The sequence below is a fragment of the Notolepis coatsorum genome, assembly GCF_963971535.1.
Source record: "Notolepis coatsorum genome assembly, chromosome: 1".
Taxonomy (NCBI): domain Eukaryota; kingdom Metazoa; phylum Chordata; class Actinopteri; order Aulopiformes; family Paralepididae; genus Notolepis; species Notolepis coatsorum.
Genome location: NC_140165.1, coordinates 296,725,559 through 296,750,131, shown reverse-complemented (window position 1 = coordinate 296,750,131; position 24,573 = coordinate 296,725,559). Strand labels below are relative to the sequence as shown.

The following is a 24,573-nucleotide window of genomic DNA, read 5'->3' as shown; positions in this document are numbered from 1 at the left end:
AGAACAACAGAATAGCACTAATGAGAACTATGTGCATGTAACGTTTGCTGTGCTCCAGTCCAGTGTAGTGCTGTCTTACTGTGCTCCAGTCCAGTGTGGTGCTGTCTTACTGTGCTCTAGTCCAGTGTAGTGTTGTCTTACTGTGCTCTAGTCCAGTGTGGTGTTGTCTTACTGTGCTCTAGTCTAGTGTGGTGTTGTCTTACTGTGCTCTAGTCTAGTGTGGTGTTGTCTTACTGTGCTCTAGTCCAGTGTAGTGTTGTCTTACTGTGCTCTAGTCCAGTGTGGTGTTGTCTTACTGTGCTCTAGTGTGGTGTTGTCTTACTGTGCTCTAGTCTAGTGTGGTGTTGTCTTACTGTGCTCTAGTCCAGTGTAGTGTTGTCTTACTGTGCTCTAGTCTAGTGTGGTGTTGTCTTACTGTGCTCTAGTCCAGTGTAGTGTTGTCTTACTGTGCTCTAGTCCAGTGTGGTGTTGTCTTACTGTGCTCTAGTCCAGTGTGGTGTTGTCTTACTGTGCTCTAGTCCAGTGTGGTGTTGTCTTACTGTGCTCTAGTCTAGTGTGGTGTTGTCTTACTGTGCTCTAGTCCAGTGTAGTGTTGTCTTACTGTGCTCTAGTCCAGTGTAGTGCTGTCTTACTGTGCTCTAGTCCAGTGTGGTGTTGTCTTACTGTGCTCTAGTCCAGTGTGGTGTTGTCTTACTGTGCTCTAGTCTAGTGTGGTGTTGTCTTACTGTGCTCTAGTCCAGTGTAGTGTTGTCTTACTGTGCTCTAGTCCAGTGTGGTGTTGTCTTGCTGTGCTCTAGTCCAGTGTGGTGTTGTCTTACTGTGCTCTAGTCCAGTGTGGTGCTGTCTTACTGTGCTCTAGTCCAGTGTAGTGGTGTCTTACTGTGCTCTAGTCCAGTGTGGTGTTGTCTTGCTGTGCTCTAGTCCAGTGTGGTGATGTCTTACTGTGCTCTAGTCCAGTGTGGTGCTGTCTTACTGTGCTCTAGTCCAGTGTGGTGTTGTCTTACTGTGCTCTAGTCCAGTGTGGTGTTGTCTTACTGTGCTCTAGTCCAGTGTGGTGTTGTCTTGGTGTGCTCTAGTCCAGTGTGGTGTTGTCTTACTGTGATCTAGTCCAGTGTAGTGTTGTCTTACTGTGCTCTAGTCCAGTGTGGTGCTGTCTTACTGTACTCTAGTCCAGTGTAGTGTTGTCTTACTGTGCTCTAGTCCAGTGTGGTGCTGTCTTACTGTACTCTAGTCCAGTGTAGTGTTGTCTTACTGTGCTCTAGTCCAGTGTGGTGCTGTCTTACTGTGCTCTAGTCCAGTGTAGTGTTGTCTTATTGTGCTCTAGTCCAGTGTGGTGCTGTCTTACTGTGCTCTAGTCTAGTGTGGTGTTGTCTTACTGTGCTCTAGTCTAGTGTGGTGTTGTCTTACTGTGCTCTAGTCCAGTGTGGTGTTGTCTTACTGTGCTCTAGTCCAGTGTAGTGTTGTCTTACTGTGCTCTAGTCCAGTGTGGTGTTGTCTTGCTGTGCTCTAGTCCAGTGTGGTGCTGTCTTACTGTGCTCTAGTCCAGTGTGGTGTTGTCTTACTGTGCTCTAGTCCAGTGTGGTGTTGTCTTACTGTGCTCTAGTCCAGTGTGGTGTTGTCTTACTGTGCTCTAGTCCAGTGTAGTGTTGTCTTACTGTGCTCTAGTCCAGTGTGGTGTTGTCTTGTTGTGCTCTAGTCCAGTGTGGTGTTGTCTTACTGTGCTCTAGTCCAGTGTGGTGTTGTCTTACTGTGCTCTAGTCCAGTGTGGTGTTGTCTTGTTGTGCTCTAGTCCAGTGTAGTGTTGTCTTACTGTGCTCTAGTCCAGTGTGGTGTTGTCTTACTGTGCTCTAGTCCAGTGTGGTGTTGTCTTGTTGTGCTCTAGTCCAGTGTGGTGCTGTCTTACTGTGCTCTAGTCCAGTGTAGTGTTGTCTTACTGTGCTCTAGTCCAGTGTGGTGTTGTCTTACTGTACTCTAGTCCAGTGTAGTGTTGTCTTGTTGTGCTCTAGTCCAGTGTAGTGTTGTCTTACTGTGCTCTAGTCCTGTGTAGTGTTGTCTTACTGTGCTCTAGTCCAGTGTAGTGTTGTCTTGTTGTGCTCTAGTCCAGTGTAGTGTTGTCTTGTTGTGCTCTAGTCCAGTGTAGTGTTGTCTTACTGTGCTCTAGTCCAGTGTAGTGTTGTCTTGTTGTGCTCTAGTCCAGTGTGGTGTTGTCTTACTGTGCTCTAGTCCAGTGTGGTGCTGTCTTACTGTACTCTAGTCCAGTGTAGTGTTGTCTTACTGTGCTCTAGTCCAGTGTGGTGTTGTCTTACTGTGCTCTAGTCCAGTGTGGTGCTGTCTTACTGTACTCTAGTCCAGTGTGGTGTTGTCTTACTGTACTCTAGTCCAGTGTAGTGTTGTCTTACTGTGCTCTAGTCCAGTGTGGTGTTGTCTTACTGTGATCTAGTCCAGTGTGGTGCTGTCTTACTGTGCTCTAGTCCAGTGTGGTGCTGTCTTACTGTGATCTAGTCCAGTGTGGTGTTGTCTTACTGTGCTCTAGTCCAGTGTAGTGCTGTCTTACTGTGCTCTAGTCCAGTGTGGTGTTGTCTTACTGTGCTCTAGTCCAGTGTAGTGTTGTCTTACTGTGCTCTAGTCCAGTGTAGTGTTGTCTTGTTGTGCTCTAGTCCAGTGTAGTGTTGTCTTACTGTGCTCTAGTCCAGTGTGGTGTTGTCTTACTGTGCTCTAGTCCAGTGTGGTGCTGTATTACTGTACTCTAGTCCAGTGTGGTGTTGTCTTACTGTGCTCTAGTCCAGTGTAGTGCTGTCTTACTGTGCTCTAGTCCAGTGTGGTGTTGTCTTACTGTGCTCTAGTCCAGTGTGGTGTTGTCTTACTGTGCTCTAGTCCAGTGTGGTGTTGTCTTACTGTGATCTAGTCCAGTGTGGTGCTGTCTTACTGTGCTCTAGTCCAGTGTAGTGTTGTCTTACTGTGCTCTAGTCCAGTGTGGTGTTGTCTTACTGTGCTCTAGTCCAGTGTTGTGTTGTCTTACTGTGCTCTAGTCCAGTGTGGTGCTGTCTTACTGTGCTCTAGTCCAGTGGTTCCCAAAGTCGGGGTCGCGACCCAAAGGTGGGCCGCGAGCAGCCACGGGTGGGCCGCGAGATGATTTAAAAAAAATAAAAAAAAATAAAAAAAAAATATTTTTTTTATTTTTTATTTTTTATTTTTTAATAATTTTTTTTTGTCAGGCCACTGAACTTAGAAGCAGGCCAGGACAGTGTTTCTAGTTGTATTCTAAAATTATATTCTATTGTATTCTAAAATGTGACTATATGGTTTTATATTAACTTAATAAATAAACAAAAATGAAAAATCTACTTATTTCAACGAACATTTCAAACTAAATAACAGATTATGCACATAAAACGCTGAAAACAACCGAAGCAACAATAGTATTTTAATGAGGCTATTATTATTATCATTATTATTTTGCAACAAGTTAGCCCTCTCATAAATAGCACATATAAATGAATAACTAACTTGAACTAACTTAATAGGATTGAAGTGATATTTGGCTTAAAAAATCGGTCGCCTGGCAAAAAAAAAAAAAAAAAAAAAGCCAGACGATGTGCATTGGGCCGCGGCTCTCTGACGCCTTATTTTCTGGGCCCTGGCCTGAAAAGTTTGGGAACCCCTGCTCTAGTCCAGTGTGGTGCTGTCTTACTGTGCTCTAGTCCAGTGTGGTGCTGTCTTACTGTGCTCTAGTCCAGTGTGGTGCTGTCTTACTGTGCTCTAGTCCAGTGTGGTGTTGTCTTACTGTGCTCTAGTCCAGTGTAGTGCTGTCTTACTGTGCTCTAGTCCAGTGTGGTGCTGTCTTACTGTGCTCTGGTCCAGTGTGGTGTTGTCTTACTGTGCTCTAGTCCAGTGTGGTGCTGTCTTACTGTGCTCTAGTCCAGTGTGGTGCTGTCTTACTGTGCTCTGGTCCAGTGTGGTGTTGTCTTACTGTGCTCTAGTCCAGTGTGGTGCTGTCTTACTGTGCTCTAGTCCAGTGTGGTGTTGTCTTACTGTGCTCTAGTCCAGTGTGGTGCTGTCTTACTGTGCTCTAGTCCAGTGTGGTGCTGTCTTACTGTGCTCTAGTCCAGTGTGGTGTTGTCTTACTGTGCTCTAGTCCAGTGTGGTGCTGTCTTACTGTGCTCTAGTCCAGTGTGGTGTTGTCTTGTTGTGCTATAGTCCAGTGTAGTGTTGTCTTACTGTACTCTAGTCCAGTGTGGTGTTGTCTTACTGTGCTCTAGTCCAGTGTGGTGTTGTCTTACTGTGCTCTAGTCCAGTGTAGTGTTGTCTTACTGTGCTCTAGTCCAGTGTGGTGGTGTCTTACTGTGCTCTAGTCCAGTGTAGTGTTGTCTTACTGTGCTCTAGTCCAGTGTGGTGTTGTCTTACTGTGCTCTAGTCCAGTGTAGTGTTGTCTTACTGTGCTCTAGTCCAGTGTGGTGTTGTCTTACTGTGCTCTAGTCCAGTGTAGTGCTGTCTTACTGTGCTCTAGTCCAGTGTAGTGTTGTCTTACTGTGCTCTAGTCCAGTGTAGTGTTGTCTTACTGTGCTCTAGTCCAGTGTAGTGTTGTCTTACTGTGCTCTAGTCCAGTGTGGTGCTGTCTTACTGTGCTCTAGTCCAGTGTAGTGTTGTCTTACTGTGCTCTAGTCCAGTGTAGTGTTGTCTTACTGTGCTCTAGTCCAGTGTAGTGTTGTCTTACTGTGCTCTAGTCCAGTGTGGTGTTGTCTTACTGTGCTCTAGTCCAGTGTAGTGTTGTCTTACTGTGCTCTAGTCCAGTGTAGTGTTGTCTTACTGTGCTCTAGTCCAGTGTGGTGTTGTCTTACTGTGATCTAGTCCAGTGTAGTGTTGTCTTACTGTGCTCTAGTCCAGTGTGGTGTTGTCTTGTTGTGCTCTAGTCCAGTGTAGTGTTGTCTTACTGTGCTCTAGTCCAGTGTAGTGATGTCTTACTGTGCTCTAGTCCAGTGTGGTGTTGTCTTACTGTGCTCTAGTCCAGTGTGGTGCTGTCTTACTGTGCTCTAGTCCAGTGTGGTGTTGTCTTGTTGTGCTCTAGTCCAGTGTGGTGCTGTCTTACTGTGCTCTAGTCCAGTGTAGTGTTGTCTTACTGTGCTCTAGTCCAGTGTAGTGTTGTCTTACTGTGCTCTAGTCCAGTGTAGTGTTGTCTTACTGTGCTCTAGTCCAGTGTAGTGTTGTCTTACTGTGCTCTAGTCCAGTGTAGTGTTGTCTTACTGTGCTCTAGTCCAGTGTAGTGTTGTCTTACTGTGCTCTAGTCCAGTGTAGTGTTGTCTTACTGTACTCTAGTCCAGTGTGGTGTTGTCTTACTGTGCTCTAGTCCAGTGTGGTGTTGTCTTACTGTGCTCTAGTCCAGTGTGGTGCTGTCTTACTGTGCTCTAGTCCAGTGTGGTGTTGTCTTACTGTACTCTAGTCCAGTGTGGTGTTGTCTTACTGTGCTCTAGTCCAGTGTGGTGTTGTCTTACTGTGCTCTAGTCCAGTGTGGTGCTGTCTTACTGTGCTCTAGTCCAGTGTAGTGTTGTCTTACTGTGCTCTAGTCCAGTGTAGTGTTGTCTTACTGTGCTCTAGTCCAGTGTGGTGTTGTCTTGTTGTGCTCTAGTCCAGTGTGGTGCTGTCTTACTGTGCTCTAGTCCAGTGTAGTGTTGTCTTACTGTGCTCTAGTCCAGTGTGGTGCTGTCTTACTGTGCTCTAGTCCAGTGTGGTGTTGTCTTACTGTGCTCTAGTCCAGTGTGGTGTTGTCTTGTTGTGCTCTAGTCCAGTGTGGTGTTGTCTTACTGTGCTCTAGTCCAGTGTGGTGTTGTCTTACTGTGCTCTAGTCCAGTGTAGTGTTGTCTTACTGTGCTCTAGTCCAGTGTAGTGTTGTCTTACTGTGCTCTAGTCCAGTGTAGTGTTGTCTTACTGTGCTCTAGTCCAGTGTGGTGTTGTCTTACTGTGCTCTAGTCCAGTGTGGTGCTGTCTTACTGTGATCTAGTCCAGTGTGGTGTTGTCTTACTGTGCTCTAGTCCAGTGTGGTGCTGTCTTACTGTGCTCTAGTCCAGTGTGGTGCTGTCTTACTGTGCTCTAGTCCAGTGTGGTGTTGTCTTACTGTGTTCTAGTCCAGTGTGGTGTTGTCTTACTGTGCTCTAGTCCAGTGTAGTGTTGTCTTACTGTGCTCTAGTCCAGTGTAGTGTTGTCTTACTGTGCTCTAGTCCAGTGTAGTGTTGTCTTACTGTACTCTAGTCCAGTGTAGTGTTGTCTTGTTGTGCTCTAGTCCAGTGTGGTGTTGTCTTACTGTGCTCTAGTCCAGTGTGGTGTTGTCTTACTGTGCTCTAGTCCAGTGTGGTGCCGTCTTACTGTGCTCTAGTCCAGTGTTGTGTTGTCTTACTGTGCTCTAGTCCAGTGTAGTGTTGTCTTACTGTGCTCTAGTCCAGTGTGGTGTTGTCTTGTTGTGCTCTAGTCCAGTGTTGTGTTGTCTTACTGTGCTCTAGTCCAGTGTAGTGTTGTCTTGTTGTGCTCTAGTCCAGTGTGGTGCTGTCTTACTGTGCTCTAGTCCAGTGTGGTGCTGTCTTACTGTGCTCTAGTCCAGTGTAGTGCTGTCTTACTGTGCTCTAGTCCAGTGTAGTGTTGTCTTACTGTGCTCTAGTCCAGTGTGGTGTTGTCTTACTGTGCTCTAGTTAAGTATGGTGTTTTCTTACTGTGCTCTAGTCCAGTGTGGTGTTGTCTTACTGTGCTCTAGTTAAGTGTGGTGTTGTCTTACTGTGCTCTAGTCCAGTGTAGTGTTGTCTTACTGTGTTCTAGTCCAGTGTGGTACTGTCTTACTGTGCTCTAGTTAAGTGTGGTGTTGTCTTACTGTGCTCTAGTCCAGTGTAGTGTTGTCTTACTGTGTTCTAGTCCAGTGTGGTGTTGTCTTACTGTGCTCTAGTCCAGTGTGGTGCTGTCTTACTGTGCTCTAGTCCAGTGTAGTGCTGTCTTACTGTGCTCTAGTCCAGTGTAGTGTTGTCTTACTGTGCTCTAGTCCAGTGTGGTGTTGTCTTACTGTGCTCTAGTTAAGTGTGGTGTTGTCTTACTGTGCTCTAGTCCAGTGTGGTGTTGTCTTACTGTGCTCTAGTTAAGTGTGGTGTTGTCTTACTGTGCTCTAGTCCAGTGTAGTGGTGTCTTACTGTGCTCTAGTCCAGTGTGGTGCTGTCTTACTGTGCTCTAGTCCAGTGTGGTGCTGTCTTACTGTGCTCTAGTCCAGTGTGGTGCTGTCTTACTGTGCTCTAGTCCAGTGTAGTGTTGTCTTACTGTGCTCTAGTCCAGTGTGGTGTTGTCTTACTGTGCTCTAGTCCAGTGTAGTGTTGTCTTACTGTGCTCTAGTCCAGTGTAGTGTTGTCTTACTGTGCTCTAGTCCAGTGTAGTGTTGTCTTACTGTGCTCTAGTCCAGTGTAGTGTTGTCTTGCTGTGCTCTAGTCCAGTGTGGTGCTGTCTTACTGTGCTCTAGTCCAGTGGTTTTCAAACTACTTCTCAACGGACCCACATTGTCAGAATAAATATCCCTACAACCTAAACCTGATTTGGAGATAATATAAGATAATATAGGACAACATATATTGTCAGCTTGTAAACCAACTATTAGCCCCTACAGTAGAAAAACAACGAAGTTCACTCTTCATAGATAAAAAAAAAAAAAGCTTTAATATATTGCTTAGTTCATGTTTTGAACGAACAATAAAAAACTGCCAACATGTTTCGGTCTAGCTGTCTGCCTTCTTCAGGGCATCAATATTAGCCTACAGTGTTCTATCCAACATGTCTATCTTTCAACGGACCTGAGAGAAGGCTTTGGCTTCACATGATACTTCCAGCAGAAGGACACCATTTTGACCTTCCCCAGCAGACCCACCTGTGTGCACTACCGACCCACACTTTGAATAAAACACAGCGCCGGTCTATGTTGGAGAGGTGACCTTCCTGAAAAAGGCCTCGAAAACCCGCCGCTCTGTGAAATGGGCGCCAGAACACGCACACACACATACATGTGTAGCCGCGTGGTTCGTCGCAGGCCACGCCCCCTTCCAGAATCTCTCATTAAGAGTGTGAGATGTTTGACAGAGCAGAGCGGAGGGCAGCAGAGGGCCAATGGTGGCAGGATGGTGCAGACGTAAGGGAAAGTGTTGGTAGCTCTGCAAGTGGTGGCTGGCTGGGCCCTTGTCCCCTGTTTATTTACCTTAGCCTCCACATACCACTTTTATTTATGTATGTGTGTGTTTGTTTCCCTGTTTGTGTGTGTGCGTGCATGCGTGCGTGTGTGAGTGCGTGCAGCATGCCTGTGCTATACGGTGAGAGATGGAGTTACAGGGCAGGATGTTTACCTTTCCTCAGGCCTTGAATAAAGTCTGGGCATGCTCACGTTGGCAGCGTCTGAGAGCGGAGACAGAGAGGGAGAGAGAGAGAGAGAGAGAGAGAGAGAGAGAGAGAGAGAGAGGGAGAGGGAGGGAGAGAGAGAGAGAGAGAGAGAGAGAGAGGCTGAGCGTCGTTCCCACTCTCCGTGGCTCTACAGCCATATTAGACTTTATATAGTTTATTGCATTTCCTCACTCATGAACACACATTAGTAAATCTGATTTTGTCAACCACACCTTCCTGTAAGCGCTGTGTGTCAACTTGTTATCTATACTGATCGTCCGGACCAGTGTTTGCATGACATGGGAGAGAAAGGTTCAAATGTCCCCACACACAAATCGAAAAAACCTTAAAAAGAAAATGTGTATCCTGTGAGGACCATTAGAGTTAAAGTGGCATTTCACCCAAAATAAAATAAAACAAAACATATTTTCCCCTTACCTGGAGTGCTATCCATCCATCCATCCATCCATCCAGACCGTTTTTGGTGTGATTTGCTTAGTAGTTCCTGCACGAAACTGCTGACAACAATGGCTGGGGATTATCTTGAGCAACAAGGTCATGGTCTCTGGGAAGAAGGGACATTGCTTTAGAGTTTTTCAAAAGCATTTGTTGGTGCTTAGAAGCGCCACAGGCGGAGCTCCATACGGCAGACATCACACCAAAACGACCTGGATGATTAGATATTACTCTGGGTAAGGTGGGGAAATATGTTTTGTTTGTTTTTTAATTTTGGGTGAACTGCCCCTTTTAAGGTCAAGGTGTTGATCATTAAAGGAGCATAACCAGAGAAGCAGGGGGTTGAGGGGAAAGACAGCTAAACACGGATAAACTGAGTTTATTTAGCGCATTTACTCACTTTCTTATGCAGATATGAAACTTTACATCGTCAGCCCATTGTGTAATATAATAAACTGTATTACTCAGAAACCTGAGGTGATTAAGAAAATAAGATAACGCTATTCTGAATAATATAACAATATATATAATAATATAGGCTCTACTGGCTTTTAAAAATATCTTGCTCACCAACACCATAGTGTATCCACTATTGTATTTTACCATTATATCACTGAAGACTGATGACTCTGTCTCTGTGTGTGTCTGTGCGTGTGTGGCTTCTCTAGGAGTGTGATGGTACCAGTGAAGAAGCCTCCTCTTGGCAGCCAGGCGGTGAACACGGTGGGCAGCGCCAACACCTCCTCCTCTGGCCTGGCGCCCGGCAGCACCCCCAACATCTTCGCCGCAGCCTCCGCCACCCCGAAGAGCATGATCAACACGACCGGTAGGGCCGCACGCCACCGGGGCTCTCCTTAATGCAACCCACAGGGCGATGCCGTGACACATGTATTATAGATTTGGCCCGGTAATATGGCTTCATTTACAGTACAAAGCGTTCTCATTCAGCACAATCTGCGAGTGCTTAATCTGAGTCATTGCTGTACTGTACTGTCTTAATGATCCTGTACGGAGTTCCTGCGCTTCCTTTGATGCCATTCCCAGAATAGAAGCAGAGGACCGTCCCTTAGCCGGCTCAAGGGATTAATGTGTAGCCGTGCAGTGACTCCTAGTCACCACCAGATGGCCCTCTTTACTTTCCTATCGGGACGTCTAGACACATTAACGTTGTGCGTTCCATGTTGCAATCTATACCTTTCCGCCTTCAGATTGTGTTCCTTATGCATACAAATCAAAATGACAAAAACACTATACTATTCTGCCTAAGATAAATTATAGAGGATACGTTGCATTGACTCTGTACAGAATTCAAGCATGCGACGTAGTCCACACACACGCACACACACACACAACATGCCCGTGTAGTAAGTAGCGTGTGCTCCTGTCTGATTGATTGTTTGACCCGCTCCCTCCCTCCTTGCTGTCACACGGCTCCCTCCCCGGGGGCTCTGCTTGCATTGAGCCCGTTCCACCTCAGAGCTCCTGCGGCCCAGGCCTCTGAAAGGAGCCACTTAACACCAAGGACCATTAGGAGCTCCCAACACCTTTTTTTAATGTGCTCCAATAAAAAAATCGCTCTTTTTCTCCCTCTCCCAGCCCCTGAGCAGGAATGCGAGCAACGTGTCCGAGTCAAAGTGTGCTGCTTTCAGCTAAAGCCACCGGGCCCTCGACCAAAACCCCATGATCTCACGCTTCTTTGGTTAGAAGCTCTCGCGTTGGAGAGCCGCACTGCTTCTCTGGTTAGAAGCTCTCACGATGGACAGCCGCACTGGTTAGAAGCTCTCACATTGGACAGCTGTACTGGTTCTCTGGTTAGAAGCTCTCACGTTGGACAGCTGTACTGGTTCTCTGGTTAGAAGCTCTCACGTTGGACAGCTGTACTGGTTCTCTGGTTAGAAGCTCTCACGTTGGACAGCCATACTGGTTAGAAGCTCTCACGTTGGACAGCCATACTGGTTAAAAGCTCTCACGTTGGACAGCCATACTGGTTCTCTGGCTAGAAGCTCTCACATTGGACAGCCGCACTGGTTCTCTGGTTAAAAGCTCTCACGATGGACAGCCGTACTGGTTAGAAGCTCTCATGTTGGACAGCCATACTGGTTCTCTGGTTAGAAGCTCTCACGATGGACAGCCATACTGGTTAATCTGGTTATAACCAGAGAGAGAGAGAGTCGTTTCGTATAGCAAGCCTATGCTGGCGAGACTACCAGAAATATACATATTCAGGAAAGTGTATCAATAATGTAGGTTTCCTAGTATAAACTAATCCTTCAGATGAAGAACACTATAAGTCAGTTTTAGTTTGAAATGAAGGATGTTTTTCAATCCCGAGAAAGAGTGTACGTTGGAGTAAGTGGTTATTCAAAACAGGAATCAAGTGATGTATCACATTGACACACGCCAAGCGACATGGCCTGCTGGTAAATGAGATGTTCAAAACAGACTGATGTAGCTATTCATCTGAGGCGCCTGCAAATATATATATATATATTTTTTTATCTTTCTTCCCCTCCTTTTTCCCGATTTTTTCTCCCATCCCACCCTTCCTGGTTGTTGCGTACTTTCCCCTACTGTTGGTCCGGGAGACCGGAGACTGTCACATGCTTTCCTCTGACGCATGCAGCCTGGGGCAGGCCAACCTGGCCGCGCAGGTTCTCACCGGGGAGAGTGTAGCGTGTGGGAGGCCACACTATCTCTCCTCAGTTCCAACCCTCGCTGAGCAGGCGCCCCGACCGAACTGTAGGGGTCGCTGTCCACAACGCCCAGGACCCACCCTTCAGCTTTCCCACCCCCTGATACAGCCAATTGTATCAGTGTGAGAGGCCAGCCAGGCTGATAGCAACGCCGGGAGCTGGATTCGAACAGGCGAATCCTAGTGTCTCCCGGTGTTGGTGACGAACGTAATCTCCGTGCGCCACCTGCCCCCCCCTGCAAATATATCTTAAACCCACGATCCAGAATAGTTTTGAGCATATGCATTATGGGTTTATAGATATGCTTTCTTGAAGGGAAGAACCTGATGAAAAGCTGTACATGATGTAAACAAACACAGTCCACAGCTTCAAAGTGCGTCCAAACATCCAATCTCCCAGTCCTCGTGTCAAGAGGTCTGTTAATCGTCTTCAGACTAGGAAAAGAAAATCAATTCCAAATGTATTTCACGCTACCGTACCAGTTATTCAATAAATATGATCGTAGCTGTTATACAATCTTAGATGATAATCTTGACAATATAAAACGAGAGGCGCAGACTCAAACGAGAGGTTGTGGAATCGCCTTCTCGCGCCGCATTGCCGTGACGCGCTGGTCTGTCGCTCCTTCCCGCAGGCGCCACGGACGCGGCCGCCGCCTCCTCCTCCTCCGCCTCCTCTTCCTCCAACTTTGTGAACGGAGCCACCAGCAAGAACCTGCCGGCCGTGCAGACGGTGGCGCCGATGCCGGAGGACACCGTGGAGAACATGAGGTACGGCATATATACAGTATCTAGGGCTCGGAGTTCACCGCTAGCCGCCTACAGCGCCGGTGCCCTCTTGTTAAACCGTGCCCTTTTTCCTCGTTCCATATCTATTTTCTAGTACTCTGGTGTGTGTGTGTGTGTGTGTGTGTGTGTGTGTGTGTGTGTGTGTGTGTGTGTGTGTGTGTGTGTGTGTGTGTGTGTGTGTGTGTGTGTGTGTGTGTGTGTGCAATGCTGTTTCCCTCTTTGCCTTCATTATGACTGTCGGTGTTCACCTGTTCATAAGCCCCGCTCAGTGTTTGTGGTTCATACCCGCACACACATTTTAACACGTTTATTTTTGCCCATACGCATCTACTGTATAACCAGAATGTCCTGTGCGGTGTGGAACGTGTTCTTGTGGTGGATGGAATTCGTGGGGTATCAACGTGTATTTGTGTGTCTAACCTGGGTGTATCTCTGTGTCTAACTTGGGTGTATTTGTGTGTATAACCTGGGTGTATTTGTGTGTATAGCCTGGGTGTATTTGTGTGTATAGCCTGGGTGTATCTCTGTGTCTAACCTGGTTGTATCTCTGTGTCTAACTTGGGTGTATTTCCGTGTCTAACCTGGGTGTATTTGTGTGTATAGCCTGGGTGTATTTGTGTGTATAACCTGGGTGTATTTGTGTGTATAGCCTGGGTGTATTTGTGTGTATAACCTGGGTGTATCTCTGTGTCTCACTTGGGTGTATTTCCGTGTCTAACTTGGGTGTATTTGTGTGTCTAACCTGGGTGTATGTGTGTGTATACCATGGGTGTATTTGTGTGTATACCCTGTGTGTATTTGTGTGTATAACCTGGGTGTATTTGTGTGTCTAACTTGGGTGTATTTGTGTGTCTAACTTGGGTGTATTTGTGTGTCTAACTTGGGTGTATTTGTGTGTCTAACTTGGGTGTATTTGTGTGTATACCCTGGGTGTATTTGTGTGTCTAACTTGGGTGTATTTGTGTGTCTAACCTGGGTGTATTTGTGTGTATACCCTGGGTGTATTTGTGTGTCTAACCTGGGTGTATTTGTGTCTATACCTTGGGTGTATTTGTGTGTATAACCTGGGTGTATTTGTGTGTATAACCTGGGTGTATTTGTGTGTATACCCTCTGTGTATTTGTGTGTATACCCTCTGTGTATTTGTGTGTATAACCTGGGTGTATCTCCGTGTCTAACCTGGGTGTATTTGTGTGTCTAACTTGGGTGTATTTGTGTGTCTAACTTGGGTGTATTTGTGTGTATACCCTCTGTGTATTTGTGTGCGTCGATCCTGTTGCGACCTTGAGCCTTTCCCCCCCGACTTCCTCCTAATGGTTTGTGACAGACATCTTCAGTCCTGCAGTCCTCCTGACTGCTGAGAGCATCGCTCTCTCTCTCCCTACATCCTCTCTCTGTATGTGTGTGTATGTCTCTCTCTCTCTCTCTCTCTCTCTCTCTCTCTCTCTCTCTCTCTCTCTCTCTCTCTCTCCTCGCTCCCTCTAGCTCTCCCTTTCTTTCTAGCTGTAGCTCTCTCTCTTCCCCCTCTCTGTCTCCGTCTCACTCTTTCTCTCTCTCTCTCCCTCCCTCCTCCCTCCCTCCCTCCCTCCCTCTCTCAATCCCCCTGTCCCCCGCTAGAGGAATAGCAAATCAGTTGCCATGGCAGCAGTAACCGACATCACTTACCGTAACCGATCACTTACCGTAACCGTGGAGTCAATGATGGCGCTATCTCGCTGCCTGATGCCTGCCTTGCATTTTAGGAGCAGGGAGACAAAAAGCTCCGCCCCCGAGCGGGCCAAGCCCCCGCTCCTCCATCTGCTGAAAAATGACATCATCTATTAGTCACTTTTCAAACATGAACCATGTCAAAGATGAAAACAATAACATCTAGAATCAGAAGAAGAGGATGGGAGGACGTTGTCTGGCGCTGGTAAACGATGCTACTGACCCCATCCTCTTCTTATAATTCTAGCCTCAAATGAATCACCCGTATGTCATAACACGAAGCACACACACACACACACACACACACACACACACACACACACACACACACACACACACACACACACACACACACACACACACACACACACACACATGCACGTTGACTCTGAACCTTGTTATTTCTATCTCCCTGTGCTAATCTCTGTATTGCAGTGCCTTTTGCGAAGTGGACCAGTGTCCACTGCGGCCGGGACTGACCCCTCCCGATCTCAAATCCCTTAGCTCCTTGCCAGGACTCCAGGGGACCTCCAGAGGTGCAGGCCAGTGTCATAGGCAAGGACGCTTCCATTGGTCCCCACACCAGACCTCCTGCACTCTGCTCTCTCTCTCTGTCTACTGTATCTCTCGCTGTCTGTCTGTATCTCTCCCACTTTCTATTATCTCTCTCCATCTTTCTCTCTCTCTCTCTCTCTCTCTCTCTCTCTCTCTCTCTCTCTCTCTCTCTCTCTCTCTCTCTCTCTCCCACTCCCTTATATCCTTGCTGTGTTTTCCCAGGGGACAACAGGGCAGAGGTCCCTCCTCTAACATGATCCTAGACCAAAAACCTCCTCTCTCTCTCTCTCTCTCTCTCTCTCTCTCTCTCTCTCTCTCTCTCTCTCTCTCTCTCTCTCTCTCTCTCTCTCTCTCTCTCTCTCTCTCTCTCTCTCTCTCTCTCTCTCTCTCTCTCTCTCTCCCACTGCTTACCGCTCATCTTAACTGGGATCAGGCTTCTCATTTTCCCTGATGTCACCTATTATGTGTGGCTGTGTGTCTGCCCATGGAGAGGAGCGTAGTGTATGTACAGTCCGCTGCAGCTTGTCTAGTATCTCTCGCTTGTACGCGGCCTCGGTTGTACGCATTGCATGCCTCCACCACCTACTGTGTAGATAGTCAGGCAGCGTCCCGCTGTATGTGGAAGATAAGGAACAGCCCTCTGCAGTGTCAACCGGCTCTGATCCCACGCACTAAGCTGGGTAACGCGTCACAACAAAGAATGCAAAAGACCGGCGAGAGATCCTCTATCCTTTTAATATCATTAACGCTGTTATGGGAAACATCTTCAGTGATGGCAGCAGCTGTTTCCGGATATCAGCGATGCCCCCTCTTAATCAACTGCTTGACTATCAGTCTTAGGGTCTTAGTTGACTAGTTTTCTTTATATATATATATATAATTAGTCAAGTTTTTTGTGTGTATTGTAAAAATAATTTATTGGTCTTTACTGGAATAATGATTAGCAGAACTCTGGCGTCACAACCGCAAAATTGCTTCAGTTTATCAATAAGCTCTAGATGTAAAGAGGTCCTTTCGCGTGACTGCATTAATCTGCAGGAAGACAGTTCAAGTCTTCAATTGACAAGTTCAAGTCAAGTTCAAGTTCTTTAATAGTTGTCATACAGAAGTACAGAATACTTTCATACAAAATGCTTCTTACTGTTACGCTCCAGAGACTGTGCTAGACAAGATAGTATCAATAACATAATAACATAATATAGCATGAATTTAGAAGAAGAAAATGAGGTCACAGTTGTTCGGTATAGACATATGTACAATGTTCTGAGTTACCATATAATATACAATACACAACTATGCAGTGTACTAATGTACAGTACTATCTAGTGCAAAGCAGAAATGGGATGAGGTACAATTTTAGGTACAATTTACAGTAAGGTGTACGAGTTGTAGTGCAATCCTTCATCCATAAATATAAAGTGTGGGGAGTGGGTGCTACAGTGTGTTTGTTTAAAGTGGGTGTGTGCTATAAAGTGTGTGTAGTGGGTGCTACAGTGTGTTTGTTTAAAGTGAGTGTGTGCGTGTGGATGTGTGTGCTATGTGTGTTTGGTGGTTGTTGTTGTGTAGTGTTCATTCATTGTTCGTTTAGCAGCCTGATGGCCTGGGGATAGAAGCTACTTCTGAGTCTTTCTGTGCTCGCCTTGAGACTCCTGTATCGCTTGCCTGACGGCAGCAGTTCAAAGAGGCAGTTGTTCGGGTGGCTCGAGTCCTTAATAATTCTCTTAGCCTTCCCCTTGCAACGCTTGTAGTAAATGTTCTGGAGGGTGGGGAGCCCCCCTCCGATTGTGCGTTCGGCTGAACGTGTCACTCTTTGTAGTCTGCTTTGGTCTTTTGCAGTGCTATTCCCAAACCAGGAGGTGATGTTGCCGGTCAAGATGCTCTCTATTGTACATGAGTAGAAGTTCTTAAGGATCTTCTGGCTGACTTGGAACTTCCTTAGGCGCCTGAGGAAGTAGAGGCGTTGTCGTGCCTTCTTCACCACACTGTTAATGTGTATGGTCCATTTCAAGTCCTCGGATATGTGGGCTCCGAGGTACTTGAAGCTGTTGACTCTCTCAACCGGTGCCCCGTCGATGCTGAGGGGGCTGTAGTCCTCGACCCCCGACCTCCTGAAGTCCACAATCATCTCCTTTGTTTTGCTGACGTTCAGGGAGAGGCTGTTTTCCTGGCACCATCCCGCCAGGACCTTGACCTCTTCCAGGTAGGCCCTCTCGTCGTTGGCAGAGATCAGGCCCACCACCACTGTGTCGTCAGCAAATTTGACGATTGTATTGCTACTCCGCTGAGCCACACAGTCGTGTGTGTACAGGGAGTAGAGGAGGGGGCTCAGAACACAGCCCTGGGGGGCCCCTATGTTGAGGGTGATGGATGAGGAGGTGCAGTTGCCTGCTCTCACCACCTGGGGTCTGCCAGTCAGGAAGTCCAAGACCCACTGGCAGAGGTCATAGCCCAAGCCCAGGTCCCTGAGCTTGGCTATGAGTATGGAGGGGACTATGGTATTGAATGCCGAGCTGTAGTCGATGAATAGCATTCTCACATAGTTCCCCTGCCTCTTGTCCAGGTGTGATGCTGCTGTGTGCAGCACATGGGATATGGCGTCCTCCGTGGACCTGTTGGGGCGGTATGCAAATTGCAGGGGGTCCATGTTGATGGGGAGGGAGGAGCAGATGTAGCCCTTTACTAGCTTCTCAAAGCACTTCATGGCTATGGAGGTGAGAGCTACAGGGCGGTAGTCGTTGAGGCAAGCAGGCTTGGATTTTTTGGGTACAGGGATAATAGTGGACTTCTTCAGGCAGGTGGGGATGACAGCCTGTTCTAAGGACAGGTTAAATATGTCAGTGAATACTGGGGCCAGTTGGTCGGCACAGACTTTTAGGACGCGGCCGGGGATGCCGTCCGGACCTGCTGCCTTCCTGATATTCACTTTTTTAAAGGTCCGCCTCACCTCATGCTCTGTTACCCTGAACACTGCGCCTCCATCAGCAGCCGACCCCCCCCCCCCCATTGCCGAGGCTTGTGAGCTGGTGTTGTTATTACCAGCATCAAACCTCGCATAGAAGGTATTGAGGTCGTTTGCTAAGGAGATGTCACTGTTCAGTTTGAGGGAGGCGCCTTTGTAGTCTGTCATCGTTTTGAGCCCCTGCCACATAGCTCTAGAGTCAGCTTGTTCAAACTGGAGTTCAATTTTATCCCTGTAGCGTCGTTTGGCCTCTGTCACTGTCCTCCTTACGTTGTGTTGCGCCACCTTGTGGTCGTTCATGTTGCCTGCCACTAGGCCGTCATTGTATGCTTTGGTGCGCTCTCTCAGAGCTTCACGGACGGATTTGTCTACCCAGGGTTTTTGATTTGGGTAAACTTTCATTTTGGTAGTGGGGATTGTTTCTTTCACCCTAGTACAGACATAGTCCAGCACTGTCTCCGTGTAGGCATTAATGTTATCTGTGTCGCGGAATACAATCCAGTCTGTGTTGTGAAACACTGACACTAGTGTATCCTCTGACGTCACATCCCATTTCTGCACCTCTCGCGAGACTACGGGAGTACTTTTAATTCTTTGTCTGTACTTTGGTGTAAGGAAAATGGATGCGTGATCTGACTTGCCAAAGCCACTATCAGAATGAGCCTTGTAGCCACCTTTAAATTGCGTGTAACAGTGATCTAGGATGTTACCGCCTCTGGTGTTGCAAGTCACATGCTGGTAGAAATCAGGCAATACCTTTCTCAGATTGGCGCTATTGACGGTTGATAATCAATCAATTAGTCGACTAAATCCTACAACTGCATTCCTACGACTTCAGCGAGTCGAGGACGGCCTTGCCGGATGTCTCCAGTGTAGTTTGCTCCTCTGTTTGAGGTATCACCCTCTGCTGCACACGGGCCGACCGGGCCTGGCTGGGCCTGCGTCTGGGAGAAGACACTTCTGTCTGTCTGCCACTGTTCCTGCTTTATCTCTGGTTCACCTTCACTCTGTCTCTGTGTGGAATGCTGTGTTTCTGTACTGATGCTGCCCTCCCTCCCCTTCTATCTATCTATCTATCTATCTATCTATCTATCTATCTATCTATCTATCTATCTATCTATCTATCTATCTATCTATCTATCTATCTATCTATCTATCTATCTATCTATCTATCTATCTATCTATCTATCCATCCATCCATCCATCCATCCATCTATCCATCTATCCATCTATCCATCTATCCATCTATCCATCTATCCATCTATCCATCTATCTATCTATCTATCTATCTATCTATCTATCTATCTATCTATCTATCTATCTATCTATATATCTATCTATCTATCTATCTATCTATCTCCTCTCTCTCCCCTCTCTCTCTCTATATATATATTTCTCTATCTATATATATATTTCTCCCTCTCTCTATATATTTTTTTTCTCTATCTATATATTTCTCCATCTCTCTCTCCCTCTCTCTCTCTCTCTCTCTCTCTCTCTCTCTCTCTCTCTCTCTCTCTCTCTCTCTCTCTCTCTCTCTCTCTCTCTCTCTCTCTCTCTCTCTCTCTCTCTCTCTCTCTACATTTCTCCCTCTCTCTCTCTTTCTCTCTCTCTCTGTACATCTTGTCTTTGACAGCATCACTACTAAGCTGGAGCGGGCTCTGGAGAAGGTGGCGCCGCTGTTGAGGGAGATATTTGTGGACTTTGCACCCTTCCTGTCTCGCACCCTGCTGGGCAGCCATGGGCAGGAGTTGCTCATAGAAGGTACAGGTGCTCTAGTCTATAGTAGCTTTTAAAGAAAGAAAGGTGTGTGTGTGTCCACTGGCTGCCTCACTGAAGGACACATAGCAGGTGTGGACCGGAGAAACGCTCATTCGGTACTGAGTTTGTTTATTATGGCAAGCTTTTGGGGTCAACATGTGTTATTATTAGATATATTAGTGTTTACCTCTAGACATGGCAAATATGACCTTTGTGCTTTTTCTTTTGTTTTGTACACACGTTTTAAAAGCACCACCACTAATAGCAATGCAGAATTTTGGCATACATTAGCATTTTAAACAGAAGATTACTTTGGCACAACTACCTCACTGTTTCATGAATATAACATAACGATACGTTTTGACATGTGTATTGCTGTACTATAGTTCTTTGTTAAAGGTCCCATGTTTTGTATATATATATTATATATATTCTTTATTTTAATAAAAAATACAATTGTATCTGTGGAACGTGTTTATTAAGTTGTTTTTCAGAATAAACTAGTCTAAATCTAATTCTAATTATTTATTTAAATTTTAGGTAGGTGGAGCAAGACACCACATTTGAAATTAATTATTACCCAACCCTGATGGGCTAAGAAAAAAAGATGTCAAACTGTGAATTAGAATATGTATGTAGTGTTCCTGGCTCCCAAAAGGACAGCCAATTTATTAATTCAAGATGATTGATCGTTTGTGTCCTTGGTGTGACAGCACAACGGGGGCTCGTTCTGAACAGCTTGCTTAATCTGAAGTCATTTTTCAAGTTAACAACTCTGGCTAAATAACAGGGAGTACCTATGTCAACACCCCCCCCCCCCCTAGAATAAACTAAAGCCATTTTTGTTATTACAAATTTGTGTGTTTATGGTTGTTCGAGATAAATAAAGATCAAATCAAATCAAGACATAATATGAAACCTTAAATATGCCAAATCTATGACAAAAGATTGACTGCTGTACTTTAAAACTAGTCAACATAAAACACTTTATTTTTTGAAAGTGTCCTATAATTTTTTTTGGTGCTATGTCTAGAGGTGAAAATACATGTCTAATTATTTTTTTAATAATAACGCATTTGGGCTCCAATAGTTTGCCATAACTTTCCTCCTTTTCCTCCTTGACAATATTATTGACAATCTGATTAAACGTGTTTTCCCAATCATCCATCTTGTGTCATGTGTCATGTGTGTTCTGTCCTCTCATTTCCCTCACGCTACACTGTGTGTGTTGATAATTAAGCACAACTGCGTTCACGCACTCCCTTTTGAAAAGTCTTGAATCTTGAATCTTTACGGCACGAGAAGCACAGAGGTTGACTTCCCCCCTGTCGCTAGGGAACGATCGCAACGTTCCATGTTAACCCTTTCACTGCCGCACTACCAAAACGGCGACCGTCGGTTGTGTGATAGTAAAGGGTTAACCTTCTGTCCTGTGGCAGTGAAAGGGTTAATACGTTGCGATGCTGTACACAAATCGTGTCCCTTTTGTGTAAAGTGCCGCGGTCAAACGGTAGGTTTTGCTTCACCTGAATGCGCTGCGCACAGTGGTAGTGGAGAGGAAAAGAGGCTGAGTGACCCCTTTCCAAGCCTTCCACTCTCTGGGCTGTGAGTCTCATTTCCTGGTGGCTGTGTGAAGGTTCCCAGCTCTTCTCACTGCGCTGCCAGCGCCCCCCACCTCACGGAAGGACCTACTGCCTGTGTGTGGTGCCACTCAAGGCCCTGGGCTTTGGCTCAGCACCACTAGAACACAAAACCACCACAGCCACCACCTCTGTGTGTGTGTGTGTGTGTGTGTGTGTGTGTGTGTGTGTGTGTGTGTGTGTGTGTGTGTGTGTGTGTGTGTGTGTGTGTGTGTGTGTGCCTGTGTGTGTGTGCCTGTGTGTGTGCCTGTGTGTGTGCGATGTGTGTGTGCCTGTGTGTGTGTGTGCGATGTGTGCGCACATTACTATACTATGCCACGTTCTTTAGTTCCTATCCTTGCAGCGTGCGCCCAGAGTGAAGCGATCTCTCCTGACTCTGCTCAATGCCAGAGCTGCGGTCTTTGATCTACAGTACATACTATACACTATTTCTACATTAATTTCAGAGGTCCACAAAGAGAATTACAGCGGGCTGAAAGAATGTGCTTGCATGGCTTTATGGACGCTTTTATCTTTGGTTGGAAGAAGTCATCTTTAACACAGCTTGGCCACTGACCTAAACATATACAGTACAGTACATACAGTAAAGCAGCCAATTCCTCCCCTACTGATTGGCCACCGGCAACGTTAGGGTATCGACTTCATTGCTTCATTCAAATGCTAAATGTATTTCGGCTTGGTTCATTTAGGCTTCGACAAACTGGCAGATGGAATTTAGAAAGATTTACTACAAATGCTTTTTCTTAGCCTTTATTTAACTGGGAAATCCTTTGAGATTACAATCTCTTTTTTTTTCAAGGGAGAAGATAGCCAAGATAGCAGACCATTACAAATGTACAGAAAATGATAAAATAATGCACGTTAAATTAAAAACAGACCATTGTGTCAATTGTGTGTTCAAAACTAATTAAGGACAATTAAAAAATATATATAGAACATAATAATAATAATAATAAATTCAATTTGTACCGCACTTTATATTTGTGAAAAAGTGCTACAGGAGATAAAGATAAAAAGTTAAATGAATAAAACAATTAAAATTAATAAAATTAATTATTAATTGCGCTCGCCACTAGTGCAGGAGATGCTGGGTTCGAGCCCAGCTCTCTGCATTTGCTACTAGCTTGGCTGGTCGTTCATACTAACACAATTGGCAGTGTTAGGGGTGGGAAAGCTGGTGGGTGGGTCCTGGTCGTTGTAAACAGCGACTCCTACAGGTCGGTCGGGGCGCCTGCTCAGCGAGGAAAGGATCTAAGGGGGGTAGTGTGATCCTTCCACAAGCGGTTGATTGGCTACACATGTGTCAGAGGAAGCATGTGATAGCCTCCACTCTCCCAGACCGACCGCAGGGGGTAGGTGCGCAGCGACCAGGAAGGGGATTGGGAATTGGCATAACGACTAACATTGGGATGGGAGAAAAACGGAGGAAAAAGGAGGGGAAAAAAATATCAAAAAAATTAAAAAAAATAAAAAATGAATAAAACAACCAATGAAATGGAAGAAGATAAAAAATATAATAATAATAATAATAATAATAATAATAATAATAATAATAATAATAATAATAATAATAATAATAATAATAATAATAATAATAATAATAATAATAATAATAATAATAATAAAATTAATAGAAGTAAAAACAAAAGTAAAAGAATAGTTCAGGCAAAAGCCTTGTTGTCATGTTAAAAACAGACAAGGGACAACAGATACATAATACAAAATCCATCGTATCAATAGCAATTGCACTCTTCAGTTACACTGGGTTTATTATTTACATTTTCTTTTACCAGAGTTCAACTCTGCCACGTAGACAAAACCATTAAGCTGTAGTAGTGTGTTCTGAAGGTTACTCAATGACCAGTGCGCAAAATAGGAGAACGCTGCTCTACCAAGTTCTGAGCAAACCCTGGGTTCCCTGGTAGAGCAGCCGTCCAGTGGAGGGAACATTACAACAGCTGGTGGTGAGTGAGAGGAGATCCCACAGATTATAAACTTTACTCGACATTTGTGTTTTTTTTTCTTTTTCTTTAAAGGAATCAACATTACCTGACAAAGTGAGGGGAAGGTTCTAATTCCTTTGAGAGCATTAAAAAGACAAAATATGGTTTAATTGTGTATCATCGTCTGTTCTTTACTACGTTCTATGGTATTAAAAAGACATCTAGGGTCTCTGTATATCCATGTCTAAAACATATTACTATTTTCATCATTCTACTCATCCATGTTTTACAAACATACCCCCCCCCCCCACATGCACCAAACACACATCCACACACACAGGCATGTACAGTACATCAGTACCCACAGGATTTTCAGAGACTATGGGGGGTGAACCTCCGACCCTCTCGGGGGGTCCCCCCCGGAACCTTTTTTTTGTGTGTACATTTTAAAGTTAAATGCATCAATCTTGTGCACTTTGAGAGCAAAATAAAGAGGCTAGATCTATGATGAACTTTGTGCTCAAAACACAAAATCGACTAGACTAGTGCTTCCCAATCCTCTCCTCGAAGCCCCCCAGCCGTTCAATGTATTTGTTAAATTCCACCATCAGCACACCTGATTCAACTTAACTAGCCCTTTATTAGTTGGATCAGGTGTGCTGGTGGTGGAATTTAACAAATACATGGAACGGCTGGGGTGTCTCGGGGAGAGGTTTGGAAACCACTGGACTAGAGCATACATTTGAGCCATCAAAGAAATTAAGCAAAAGTGGTTACCTGTGTTGAACTGGTTTATTTTTTAGAAAATAAAAAAATATGGTGGATTACTATTACGACTACTACCACTGCCAATACTACTGATACATCCCTATTGGCAAACTTTATATTTAAAAAAAATTGTATAAAAAAAAATTAATAATAATAATAAAAAAATAATAAAAGATTATTTACATATTTTCTTTTTTGTTCATTATACAACTGTGGCGGGACTAATTAGACCGCCACAGTCTAGGTAATTAATGGGAAACCCTGGACATACACACGCGTGCACAAAAGCCGCTCTCACATGTGGATCGTTGCTACACAAACACAGCGAGGGGAGTAGAAGGGAGGGGGGGGGGGGTCAGGCAGGGGAGACTTGACAAGTGTGAATAAGTCTCTGATCCCTTCACTCAAAGTCTGTCAGCGAACCGGCCAAGCTGACAAATACACAGGCCTGAGTCCAGTATCACCCCCGCAAACAAGACCGGAGACGGACAGCCGCGGCCCCGCTGCTCCTCCAGCGGACACGCTTAACCCCTTCAGCCTCTGACCGTGTAGGACGCAGCCAGACAGAAAGGAGAGAAGCGGGTTTGACCGCAGCAAACAGCACGGTTCTGGATTAGAACACGCAGGACTACAGCGCTATTTCAGTTCATAGAGATGTTCTAATCAGTAGTAGCTGTAATGGCCCCGGTCAAGTTGACGATGGGATGGAGGGTTTTCTCTGTCTCTCCTCTCCTCTCCTCTGTCTCTCCTCTGTCTCTCCTCTCCTCTGTCTCTCATCTCCTGTCTCTCATATTATCTCCTCTGTCTCTCATCTCCCCTGTCTCTCCTCTCCCCTGTCTCTCCTCTCCCCTGTCTCTCCTCTGTCTCTCCTCTGTCTCTCCTCTCCTCTGTCTCTCATATCCTCTGTCTCTCCTC

The 24,573-nt window shown here is 45.7% G+C and overlaps 1 protein-coding gene across 1 annotated transcript in view; it reads left to right on the top strand.

Annotated features, from left to right (window-relative positions):
* Positions 1–24,573, top strand: part of LOC311225271 (neurobeachin-like) — a gene marked incomplete at its 5' end in the record, with an annotated part of 544,672 nt that overhangs the window by 387,288 nt on the left and 132,811 nt on the right. Inside the window, 5 exon segments of the mRNA XM_084310493.1 lie at positions 9,513–9,670; positions 12,172–12,307; positions 14,468–14,587; positions 19,183–19,316; positions 20,944–21,080. Coding sequence (XP_084166619.1) covers positions 9,513–9,670; positions 12,172–12,307; positions 14,468–14,587; positions 19,183–19,316; positions 20,944–21,080 — 685 coding nt within the window.